Genomic DNA, 13,411 nt, shown 5'->3' on the forward strand with positions numbered 1-13,411 from the left:
CCAGTACTCCGAGTCATATTTAAAAGTTGACTGGGGAATGCCATTCGGACCAGGTGCGCCGTCACTTCTGCCTCTCTTTATTATGTTTGTTACTTCTTCTGTTGTGTACATTGATTGACTGGTCTGAGATTTCAATTCATTCTTGATAGTCTGCTTCACAGTCGGCAACTAGAAATAGCCCATATCATCAAATTGTTCTCCTTTAAATGTATCCCTGAGGAAGTTAACCCATTCCTGCTCTTGTATATGCGATGTTAATGTTAAGAAAATTGGTATTCATCCAATTTATAACTACTAAGAAGCAAGTCTCGGATAAAATGGGGTATTATTGGGACGTTGCATTAATTGAATATAATCTAGGTGTCTTCCATTCGGACATGGTAGTCTAATGAGAGAAATCTAGCTCTGTCTTACCACTCAGGAGATAAAGTATGGCTTGCCATAAGACATGTGCACATTCCTAGCTCGTCTAAGAAACTATAACATCTATTCATCAATTCGTGACCAAGAAGCTGATTAGTCTTGAGAATGGAATACTCATAGCACCTTTCATGTGCCTTATTAGAAACCAGAGAGCTAGTGATGATGATAAGTCAGCACCCTGGCCCCAGTTACACCTAAAGGCAACATAAAATGAAGTTCAGTATATTTTTAGGGATTACAGGTGAGGAGGCGGGGAAGAGGAGTGTTTCCTGGCTACTATGGCCTATCAGCAATACCACAGCTAAATCAAACATTGAAAAATTCCACTTTTTCAGGCACGGCCGCCACAATTTTAACAAAAGTCTGAATTTAAACTATACCATAAGTATGAAAACAAGCATTCTGTCAGTTGCTAACCTTGAGGTGTAATGTATTTCTCTAATAAAATGTTACCCTTATAGAATCTCAGTTCCAAAGTAGCATGCTTGCCTTTCACTGGCAATTTTCACCACAGTATGCCTTAACTCGAATATTAAAGTACACAAAAAAAACAATGGCTGGAACACTTGAATTAATCTCAGCCACTGGCAATTACTCAGAGCCACTTCCCAATCCATCGTTATTGTGTACACCAGGTTACCTCAGTTTGGACCCAGGTCTGTGCAAATTTGTCTTGACCCTGCTCCAATCGGAAACGCCAGTCAAGCAAGGTCCCCCCTGAACCAGAACACAAGCAACCAAGAACCGGTTTTGCCCTAGTTATGTGCTCATCAGCCAGGTACAGCTTGGTTCCAGTGAGACAGTGTGCACGGGACCCACGTCTAGGCATACTCGTCCTACTCAGGGCAACACTAAAGTACACATAAAACGATGGATGGAATGCTTGAATTAATCTCAGCCACTGGTAATCACTCAGGCTGCATCCAAATCTATAGTAATTTTGCACACCAGGTCACCTCATTCTGGACCAAGGTATATGCAAATCAGTGATGACCCTCCTCCAATCGGAACAGTGCAGCCCGAACTGCCAGGCCAATTCCTCCCTGAACTGGAACATAAGCAACTCAGGACCGGTTTGCCCTAGTTATGTGCTCATTAGCTGGGTACAGCTTTGTTCCAGTGACACAGTATGCACGGGACCTACGTCTGAGAATACCCGTCCCACTCAGACGACTCTAACGTACACAAAAAAACAATGGCTTGGTATGCAGCTTGAGTGATTACAAGCGGCTGAGATTAGTTCAAGCTTTCAGTCCATCACTGTTTTGTATGCTTATTGTGTTGCCCTAGTGAAACAAGTATGGCCAGACGTGGGTCCCTTGCACACTATATATTGTAAAGGTAACACTAGGTAAAACATCTCAACATGGTGTTGAAAAAGAAGGTAGCTAGATAGGCCACCAATGCCAGGAGCTCAGGATAAGTCAGAGAAGGGAATCAAAGGCTGGGGAGACGGAAGAGGCTTTGAAACAGGCACCACCTCTTCGGAAGGAGACATTCCCTCCACTTCTGGCAGGAGGACTTTGCAGTAAGGGGGAACATTGTGGGGACTTCCCTTGGGAGTCAATCAGTGAATCAGTGAAGAGTCACCATGCCTTGCCTTCTTTTTGGGTTTATGACATTTTTGCCTCAATATCTTCGAAGAGGGAGAGGATAAGGACATTGATCTTGGTTAAGTCAAGCCCAACAGTTGTGATGGATGTGGGCCATAAAAAGCTTGGTTTTGCATTCCTTGATAGCTTTGGGATTCGTGCTAAGGAATCATTTGCAAGACCTCGAACCTAGACACCACAAACAAATGTTATGAGGATCAGTGATAGACATTTGTCCATCGCTCTTTACATGGTTTAAAGCTTGATCTTTTAGAGAGAGACGTCCCTTGTACTGCACTTACCTTTATTAAAGGAAATCTGTGAGGAAAAACTAAGAGAAACAAGTACAAGCCGGGATCCACATTAAAAAACACAGTAAAAAGGGAAATGATGTTGGTGCCCTAGGGTGGGTGCTTCATGGCTCCAGTGACATCACCACGCTTTCACTTGTGGTGACAGAATGGAGACAGCACCCCTTATCTACTATGAGCTATGAAAGGTTACAGAACAAGGCTGGAGTCTTGGGATACTCAACAGGCAAGAGATCAGTAGGTTGAATTATTCATCAGAAAGAGAGTGAGGAAAACCAATCTCGAATGATTAAAGAACCATCCAAACAGGCAGCCTGGAAGAAGACTTGGAGACAAACCCCAAGGACTGTGTCGCTGTCGGGAATGAAAGAAAGAGCCGCAGCTGTTACTCACGTGCATTTCCTCCCTTGGACGCGGATACCTCATAGAAATGTGCATCGTCCTCTGGTTTAGGGCTTTGTAAAAATACAGACGTGATCATTGGATCATCTGGCAAAGAGAGGAGATATAAATCACCTTGTAACGTATACTAAGCCCCTAACAGAATGACATAAAGAGCACGTTACTCAATGCAGACAAGCACACATTGTGCATGTCATGTTGTTTTGTATGGTGTACTTGTTATAAACAAAGACATTTATTGATAACCAAGGCAGAAGGGGTTACATTCATGCATTAAAATTAAATCCTAATGATTAAGGCTTGTGACTATGAGTAGGGGTGCTATCTGGCGTAAAGTCATGGTTACATGCATTCTGCTAGCAAGCTGTGTTTTCGCGTGTCAGGATCACGGTACTGTGGTAGTATTATGGAATATAACCTTCGCACTATAGTGATAAATAAGTGAATAAGTGCTTATTAATACACGGACTCCAAACAGCATGTGTTACTGTGTGTGTTAGCGAGACACATTTTCTTTCACTGGCAGAGAATAAATAGATATATATGCCTCACAAGGCAAAGTGATTGTGATTTTATCGCAACACGCCGATTTCACCCGTGTTCTGCTTAAATAATTCTCCTTCAAAATAATGCACATGAAAACGAGTACTGCGTAAACCAGACGTACAGGTTTGGAGAGTGCAATGTTCTATTTATTGTCATTGTTGGAGAAGGGAAGTGGTTAATGTCTCCCTTGAATAATGGCTTCTCTCCACACTCTACATCATAAGACATAGGGTTTTACCCTCTGCACACATCTTCATATATCTCGCTTGAGGTGTTGGAAGCAATGCGTCAAGGCTGACAGATGTTTCAGGCATAGGAGTCGCAGTGCTATGGCTAAGCTTCCGCGCTGCTCTGTTTGCTATTGTGTGAAATCAACCTCATCATGCACTGGGGAAGGTCCTAGGAGGTGGGGAGCCTGGAGACCGGGCAGAGAGACCACTGAGGACTGCATCAGAAGTAGATGAAGGGCTTCTTCTAGAGGGCTGATGGATGTGTGCCTGGATGATCTTTCGGAACATCTGTCCCTTGAATACCTGGAATGACCGTCCTCCTTTCGCTTTTCCTGAAAGGTTCCATCTGAAGCAGAGCGTAGTGGCCATGGGCCATATGTACGAAGCTGTTTAGCATTTCTTAACAGACTGAACAGCTATTTCAGGCAAGTAAGAAATGCCAAATAGCCTTCTGGTATGTACAAAGGTGAAAACACGGTTGGAAAATGGAATTTCTACCCAGTAGAAATCGCATTTTGCGATTCTAAAAATAGAAAATCGCAAATAGGGATTTCCTAAGCACATGTGCAAAGCATTTCCTACATGCAAAATGGGCATTTGGGAAATGCTATTACCATCAAACCCAATTTGACGGGAACCATGTGCCATTTTAAAAAATGCACCTAAGATGCATTTTTTCCAGTGCCATAGTGCACCCACTTGCCCGAGGGTATTTGAGTGCTCCACACAAGTATCATTCTTTTTTTCCCTTTGATTTAGGGGGGCCTTAGGCCCATAGCTACCCTTAGGTTTGCATTTCCTATATAGAGATTTGCTAAAAGCAATTGCTACTCCGTAGGAATGGCTATTAGGAAATCGACATTTTAGTACATTCCATTTTGAATTTCCTAAATAGCGATTTCTTAGGATTCGCTATTTGGGAAATGCAAAAAGGGAATTTTGTGCATATGACCTCATGTCTTTTATCCAATGTGGAGCAGAAAGTGCACCATAGGAGTGTTCTCCCCTTCGTGCAGTCGGAACTCTAACTTACCGAGTCCTACTCTTCAGACGAAGCAAGAACAATATCTTAAGCGTAAGGCTATGGGCTTGGCAAGATGGGACCTTGAGGATGCGTTGCCAACTTCTGGCCTTCTTGCTGAAAGCTGGAGTGGGACTTCTCAATGCCAATGACGTAACAGAAGGATCTCTTGTGGTGGTAGTGGCACCAGACACAGGGACAGGCATCACCGAGGAGGAATCCCCAGATGCTGAAGGAGGGACTCTTGAAAGCCTCGACAGCGATGTTCTTTGCGACAAATGTCTACGCATTGACCTTCTCGAAAAAGACTGCCTCGACGTCTAGCAGGAGAGCTGGTGACTCGAATTCTGGCATGAGGGTCTTGAAAGTGAATTAGAACAGGTCACAGCAGGGGCTGAATAGGATGCTGATAGGTCCCTCGGCACTCTGGGAAGAGGTGATGCTCACGGCAGATCTACCTATTTCTCGCTCTTTTGCCCTGAAGCGAACTCCCTCCCTGTCCCTGAGGTGCGAGTAAGGCATCTCCAGACACATCCTACACTTCCTGATGGAGTGCGAATCTGGGAGGCAGACAACCCAAACATCATGTTAATCCTTTTAGGACTTTTTACTGCCATACAAACGGACTATATCAAATAGAGCTCTCTGGAGAAGGCTCGAGGAGTCACACTTCAGGGGCAGTATAGGGAAAAAAGCCATTTCTAAGAAGATTTGCAGCTTTTCGGCAAAAAAAGACCAAAGAAAGCAACTGTGCTCCGGATCCTTCTCTGTAGAGGCAGAAATCCAATCTGCCTAAAAGTCCCTGCACTGCATGATGGGAAGGCTTCCCGGCTCTGGAATTCTTAAACGTGTTATGTCTTGATTTCGCACTGTTTGTGCTCAGCCTAATGCAGCCTACATTTTCCCTTGCTTTTGGGGTTTTAAAAAGGGGCAATTCAGAGGTGTTTTCAGCCAAATGTAAACCACTTTAAATGTGGCTAGCTGAGACATATTTTAAATAGCAGAGAGAGGTAGTAGAAAGAATTGCCTTGTATAAGCATGCTTTTATGCGTAACTTGTTTTGCCAATGGTATTGCGGGGCTCAAGCACAAATGTGCGGGCCTATCCCGCTTGTTTATGGATATTAGAGAGAATCCTAGGAGACAGAAGGCGCTTGTTTTATGGTGGCTTCTGTGATACATTTGTTCCAGTTCTGGTCTCAATGACATAGGACTGGTGTTGCTTTCTCAGCAGGCAATCATGCTCTGTGTTATGGATTCCTTGCATATTTCGCGACAATTTATGCTCGGATTCATATTTGGGAACATCCCTGGGAACTTTGCCTTTTCATAAGCCCCCCTCTCTGAGTAGGCAGCACTTTCGCTTGCTCAGTGAACTCTGTGATACAAGATGGATCACCTACCTTGTATGAGAGACCACAAATGCACCTTTTTTTTTAAATCCCGGGTTTAGTTCAAGAACAATTTGAGAAGTAATGCCAAGGATTAAAGGGACTTCCTGCAGTGTTAGGCTTACCTTGTTCCTGCATTGCACAGCTCGCATACCCATGGTTGTGAAGCCGGCTCTATACAACTCCCCACTTTCCACAGCTATCCAATAGGCACCCACCAGTGATATACATATGCACTAATTATTACTAGCATGTGATAATCATGCTGTGCCGGGGCTCCCTGACACGCTCCCACAGACAGTAATACCCGTACGTCTCACATGACACCTTGCTTCACGCGTGCTCATACATCGGGCCCTCTGATTGGTTTGCTACTTCAGCCTCATGATCAAGCCTTCTTTGCCTTGATCATCCGCTTCAGCTTGATTCTTCCTGGGTCCATACTCATTATTGCACAAGTGGGCCCTAGAAGCCAATCAGAAGGCTCATCTCCCCAGGGAATTGCCCAGGCAGATCCCCCAGCAGCCTTCAGGGCTGACACGGGGTTCCAGAGGGCGGCAGGCAGATCCCCCAGCAGCCTTCAGGGCTGACACGTGGTTCCAGAGGGCGGCAGGCAGATCCACCAGCAGCCTTCAGGGCTGACACATGGTTCCAGAGGGCGGCAGGCAGATCCCCCAGCAGCCTTCAGGGCTGACACGTGGTTCCAGAGGGCGGCAGGCAGATCCACCAGCAGCCTTCAGGGCTGACACAAGGTTCCAGAGGGCGGCAGGCAGATCCCCCAGCAGCCTTCAGGGCTGTCACGCGGTTCCACAGGGCGGCAGGCAGATCCTACCAGCAGCCTTCAGGGCTGACACATGGTTCCAGAGGGTGGCAGGCAGATCCACTAGCAGCCTTCAGGGCTGACACATGGTTCCAGAGGGCGGCAGGCAGATCCACCAGCAGCCTTCAGGGCTGACACGTGGTTCCAGAGGGCGGCAGGCAGATCCACCAGCAGCCTTCAGGGCTGACACATGGTTCCACAGGGCAGCAGGCAGATTCCCCCAGCAGCCTTCAGGGCTGACACATGGTTCCACAGGGCGGCAGGCAGATCCACCAGCACCCTTCAGGGCTGACACATGGTTCCACAGGGCGGCAGGCAGATCCACTAGCAGCCTTCAGGGCTGACACATGGTTCCAGAGGGCGGCAGGCAGATCCCCCAGCAGCCTTCAGGGCTGACACATGGTTCCACAGGGTGGAAGGCAGATCCACCACCACCCTTCAGGGCTGACACATGGTTCCAGATGGCGGCAGGCAGATCCCCCAGCAGCCTTCAGGGCTGACACATGGTTCCAGAGGGCGGCAGGCAGATCCCCCAGCAGCCTTCAGGGTTGACACATGGTTCCAGAGGGCGGCAGGCAGATCCACCAGCAGCCTTCAGGGCTGACACATGGTTCCAGAGGGCGGCAGGCAGATCCCCCAGCAGCCTTCAGGGCTGACACGTGGTTCCAGAGGGCGGCAGGCAGATCCACCAGCAGCCTTCAGGGCTGTCACGCGGTTCCACAGGGCGGCAGGCAGATCCTACCAGAAGCCTTCAGGGCTGACACATGGTTCCAGAGGGTGGCAGGCAGATCCACTAGCAGCCTTCAGGGCTGACACATGGTTCCAGAGGGCGGCAGGCAGATCCACCAGCAGCCTTCAGGGCTGACACGTGGTTCCAGAGGGCGGCAGGCAGATCCACCAGCAGCCTTCAGGGCTGACACATGGTTCCACAGGGCAGCAGGCAGATTCCCCCAGCAGCCTTCAGGGCTGACACATGGTTCCACAGGGCGGCAGGCAGATCCACCAGCACCCTTCAGGGCTGACACATGGTTCCACAGGGCGGCAGGGAGATCCACTAGCAGCCTTCAGGGCTGACACATGGTTCCAGAGGGCGGCAGGCAGATCCCCCAGCAGCCTTCAGGGCTGACACATGGTTCCACAGGGTGGAAGGCAGATCCACCACCACCCTTCAGGGCTGACACATGGTTCCAGATGGCGGCAGGCAGATTCTCCAGCAGCCTTCAGGGCTGACACATGGTTCCAGAGGGTGGCAGGCAGATCCCCCAGCAGCCTTCAGGGCTGACACATGGTTCCACCGGGTGGAAGGCAGATCCACTAGCAGCCTTCAGAGCTGACACATGGTTCCAGAGGGCGGCAGGCAGATCCACTAGCAGCCTTCAGGGCTGACACATGGTTCCACAGGGCGGCAGGCAGATCCCCCAGCAGCCTTCAGCGCTGACACGTGGTTCCAGAGGGCGGCAGGCAGATCCACCAGCAGCCTTCAGGGCTGACACGTGGTTCCAAAGGGCGGCAGGCAGATTCCCCCAGCAGCCTTCAGGGCTGACACATGGTTCCACAGGGCGGCAGGCAGATCCACCAGCAGTCTAAAGGGCTGACACATGGTTCCAGAGGATGGCAGGCAGATCCCCCAGCAGCCTTCAGGGCTGACACATGGTTCCACAGGGTGGAAGGCAGATCCACCAGCACCCTTCAGGGCTGACACATGGTTCCACAGGGCGGCAGGCAGATCCACTGGTAGCCTTCAGGGCTGACACCTGGTTCCAGAGGGCGGCAGACAGTTCCCCCAGCAGCCTTCAGGGCTGACACATGGTTCCACAGGGTGGAAGGTAGATCCACCAGCAGCCTTCAGGGCTGACACATGGTTCCAGATGGCGGCAGGCAGATCCACTAGCAGCCTTCAGGGCTGACACATGGTTCCAGAGGGCGGCAGGCAGATCCACCAGCACCCTTCAGGGCTGACACATGGTTCCAGAGGGCAACAGGCAGATCCACTAGCAGCCTTCAGGGCTGACACATGGTTCCAGAGGGCGGCAGGCAGATCACCAAGCAGCCTTCAGGGCTGACACATGGTTCCACAGGGTGGAAGGCAGATCCACCAGCACCCTTCAGGGCTGACACTTGGTTCCAGAGGGCGGCAGGCAGATCCCCCAGCAGCCTTCAGGGCTGACACATGGTTCCAGAGGGCGGCAGGCAGATCCACCAGCAGCCTTCAGGACTGACACATGGTTCCAGAGGGCGGCAGACGGATCCTCCAGCAGCCTTCAGGGCTGACACATGGTTCCACAGGGCGGCAGGCAGATCCCCCAGCAGCCTTCAGGGCTGACACATGGTTCCAGAGGGCAGCAGGCAGATCCTCCAGCAGCCGACAGGACGGACACATGGTTCCAGAGGGCGGCAGGCAGATCCCCCAGCAGCCTTCAGGGCTGACACATGGTTCCAGAGGGCGGCAGGCAGATCCCCCAGCAGCCTTCAGGGCTGACACATGGTTCCACAGGGTGGAAGGCAGATCCACCAGCAGCCTTCAGGGCTGACACATGGTTCCAGAGGGCGGCAGGCAGATCCCCCAGCAGCCTTCAGGGTGACACATGGTTCCAGAGGGCGGCAGGCAGATCCACCAGCAGCCTTCAGGGCTGACACATGGTTCCAGAGGGCGGCAGGCAGATCCACCAGCAGCCTTCAGGGCGGACACATGGTCCAGAGGGCGGCAGGCAGATCCACCAGCAGCCTTTAGGGCTGACACATGGTTCCAGAGGGCGGCAAGCAGATCCACCAGCAGCCTTCAGGGCTGACACATGGTTCCAGAGGGCGGCAGGCAGATCCACCAGCAGCCTTCAGGGCGGACACATGGTCCAGAGGGCGGCAGGCAGATCCTCCAGCAGCCTTCAGGACTGACACATGGTTTTAGAGGGCGGCAGGCAGATCCTCCAGCAGCCTTCAGGACTGACACATGGTTCCAGAGGGCGGCAGGCAGATCCACTAGCAGCCTTCAGGGCAGACACATGGTTCCAGAGGGCGGCAGGCAGATCCCCCAGCAGCCTTCAGGGCTGACACATGGTTCCACAGGGTGGAAGGCAGATCCACTAGCAGCCTTCAGAGCTGACACATGGTTCCAGAGGGCGGCAGGCAGATCCACTAGCAGCCTTCAGGGCTGAAACATGGTTCCACAGGGCGGCAGGCAGATCCCCCAGCAGCCTTCAGCGCTGACACGTGGTTCCAGAGGGCGGCAGGCAGATCCACCAGCAGCCTTCAGGGCTGACACGTGGTTCCACAGGGCGGCAGGCAGATTCCCCCAGCAGCCTTCAGGGCTGACACATGGTTCCACAGGGCGGCAGGCAGATCCACCAGCAGTCTAAAGGGCTGACACATGGTTCCAGAGGACGGCAGGCAGATCCCCCAGCAGCCTTCAGGGCTGACACATGGTTCCACAGGGTGGAAGGCAGATCCACCAGCACCCTTCAGGGCTGACACATGGTTCCACAGGGCGGCAGGCAGATCCACTAGTAGCCTTCAGGGCTGACACGTGGTTCCAGAGGGCGGCAGGCAGTTCCCCCAGCAGCCTTCAGGGCTCACACATGGTTCCACAGGGTGGAAGGTAGATCCACCAGCAGCCTTCAGGGCTGACACATGGTTCCAGATGGCGGCAGGCAGATCCACTAGTAGCCTTCAGGGCTGACACATGGTTCCAGAGGGCGGCAGGCAGATCCACCAGCACCCTTCAGGGCTGACACATGGTTCCAGAGGGCAGCAGGCAGATCCACTAGCAGCCTTCAGGGCTGACACATGGTTCCAGAGGGCGGCAGGCAGATCCCCCAGCAGCCTTCAGGGCTGACACATGGTTCCACAGGGTGGAAGGCAGATCCACCAGCACCCTTCAGGGCTGACACTTGGTTCCAGAGGGCGGCAGGCAGATCCCCCAGCAGCCTTCAGGGCTGACACATGGTTCCAGAGGGCGGCAGGCAGATCCACCAGCAGCCTTCAGGACTGACACATGGTTCCAGAGGGCGGCAGACGGATCCTCCAGCAGCCTTCAGGGCTGACACATGGTTCCAGAGGGCGGCAGGCAGATCCTCCAGCAGCCGTGAGGACTGACACATGGTTCCAGAGGGCGGCAGGCAGATTCACTAGCAGCCTTCAGGACTGACACATGGTTCCAGAGGGCGGCAGGCAGATTCACTAGCAGCCTTCAGGACTGACACATGGTTCCAGAGGGCGGCAGGCAGATCCCCCAGCAGCCTTCAGGGCTGACACATGGTTCCACAGGGTGGAAGGCAGATCCACCAGCAGCCTTCAGGGCTGACACATGGTTCCAGAGGGCGGCAGGCAGATCCACCAGCAGCCTTCAGGGCTGACACATGGTTCCAGAGGGCGGCAGGCAGATCCACCACCAGCCTTCAGGGCGGACACATGGTCCAGAGGGCGGCAGGCAGATCCTCCAGCAGCCTTCAGGACTGACACATGGTTTTAGAGGGCGGCAGGCAGATCCTCCAGCAGCCTTCAGGACTGACACATGGTTCAAGAGGGCGGCAGGCAGATCCACTAGCAGCCTTCAGGGCAGACACATGGTTCCAGAGGGCGGCAGGCAGATCCCCCAGCAGCCTTCAGGGCTGACACATGGTTCCAGAGGGCGGCAGGCAGATCCACTAGCAGCCTTCAGGGCTGACACATGGTTCCAGAGGGCGGCAGGCAGATCCTCCAGCAGCCTTCAGGGCTGACACATGGTTCCAGAGGGCGGCAGGCAGACCCCCCAGCAGCCTTCAGGGCTGACACATGGTTCCAGAGGACGGCAGGCAGATCCACCAGCAGCCTTCAGGGCTGACACATGGTTCCAGAGGGTGGCAGGCAGATCCACTAGCAGCCTTCAGGGCTGACACATGGTTCCACAGAGCGGCAGGCAGATCCACTAGCAGCCTTCAGGGCTGACACATGGTTCCAGAGGGCGGCAGGTAGATCCCCCAGCAGCCTTCAGGGCTGTCACGCGGTTCCACAGGGCGGCAGGCAGATCCTCCCAGCAGCCTTCAGGGCTGACACATGGTTCCAGAGGGTGGCAGGCAGATCCACTAGCAGCCTTCAGGGCTGACACATGGTTCCACAGGGCGTCAGGCAGATCCACCAGCAGCCTTCAGGGCTGACACGTGGTTCCAGAGGGCGGCAGGCAGATCCTCCCAGCAGCCTTCAGGGTTGACACATGGTTCCAGAGGGCGACAGGCAGATCCACTAGCAGCCTTCAGGGCTGACACTTGGTTCCAGAGGGCGGCAGGCAGATTCCCCCCAGCAGCCTTCAGGGCTGACACATGGTTCCAGAGGGCGGCAGGCAGATCCCCCAGCAGCTTCAGGGCTGACACATGGTTCCAGAGGGTGGCAGGCAGATCCACTAGTAGCCTTCATGGCTGACACATGGTTCCAGAGGGCGGCAGGCAGATCCACTAGCAGCCTTCAGGGCTGACACATGGTTCCAGAGGACGGCAGGCAGATCCCCAGCAGCCTTCAGGGCTGACACATGGTTCCAGAGGGTGGCAGGCAGATGCACTAGCAGCCTTCAGGGCTGACACATGGTTCCAGAGGGCAGCAGGCAGATCCACTAGCAGCCTTCAAGGCTGACACTTGGTTCCAGAGGGCGGCAGGCAGATCCACCAGCAGCCTTCAGAGCTGACACTTGGTTCCAGAGGGCAGCAGGCAGATCCACCAGCAGCCTCCAGGGCGGACACATGGTCCAGAGGGCGGCAGGCAGATCCACTAGCAGCCTTCAGGGCCAACACATGGTTCCAGAGGGCGGCAGGCAGATCCACTAGCAGCCTTCAGGGCTGACACATGGTTCCACAGGGTGGAAGGCAGATCCACCAGCACCCTTCAGGGCTGACACATGGTTCCACAGGTCGGCAGGCAGATCCACTAGTAGCCTTCAGGGCTGACACATATGCTCTAATTATTACTAGCATGTGATAATCATGCTGTGCCGGGGCTCCCTGACACGCTCCCACAGACAGTAATACACTTACGTCTCACATGACACCTTGCTTCACGCGTGCTCATACATCCGGCCCTCTGGTTGGTTTGCTACTTCGGCCTCATGATCAAGCCTTCTTTGCCTTGATCATCCGCTTCAGCTTGATTCTTCCTGGGTCCATACTCATTATTGCACAAGTGGGCCCTAGAAGCCAATCAGAAGGCTTATCTCCCCAGGGAACTGCCCAGGCAGATACCCCAGCGGCCTTCAGGGCTGACACGTGGTTCCAGAGGGCGGCAGGCAGATCCACCAGCAGCCTTCAGGGCTGACACGTGGTTCCAGAGGACGGCAGGCAGATCCACCAGCAGCCTTCAGAGCTGACACATGTTTCCAGAGGGTGGCAGGCAGATCCACTAGCAGCCTTCAGTGCTGACACATGGTTCCAGAGGGCGGCAGGTAGATCCCCCAGCAGCCTTCAGGGCTGTCACACGGTTCCACAGGGCGGCAGGCAGATCCTCCCAGCAGCCTTCAGGGCTGACACATGGTTCCAGAGGGTGGCAGGCAGATCCACTAGCAGCCTTCAGGGCTGACGCATGGTTCCAGAGGGCGGCAAGCAGATCCACCAGCAGCCTTCAGGGCTGACACGTGGTTCCAGAGGGCGGCAGGCAGATCCCCCAGCAGCCTTCAGGGCTGACACGTGGTTCCAGAGGGCGGCAGGCAGATCCACCAGCA

General features: G+C 53.4%; 1 protein-coding gene across 1 annotated transcript in view; it reads right to left on the bottom strand.

The window, feature by feature from the left end:
- LOC146813453 (uncharacterized) overlaps positions 1-13,411 on the bottom strand; it is a 316,204-nt gene that overhangs the window by 224,874 nt on the left and 77,919 nt on the right. The window contains exon 7 of the mRNA XM_085620211.1: positions 2,720-2,815. Within this exon, the coding sequence (XP_085476337.1) occupies positions 2,720-2,815 (96 nt within the window). The remainder of the gene's footprint in view (positions 1-2,719; positions 2,816-13,411) is intronic.

This window comes from Triturus cristatus, chromosome 7, assembly GCF_964204655.1.
Source record: "Triturus cristatus chromosome 7, aTriCri1.1, whole genome shotgun sequence".
Classification (NCBI taxonomy): domain Eukaryota; kingdom Metazoa; phylum Chordata; class Amphibia; order Caudata; family Salamandridae; genus Triturus; species Triturus cristatus.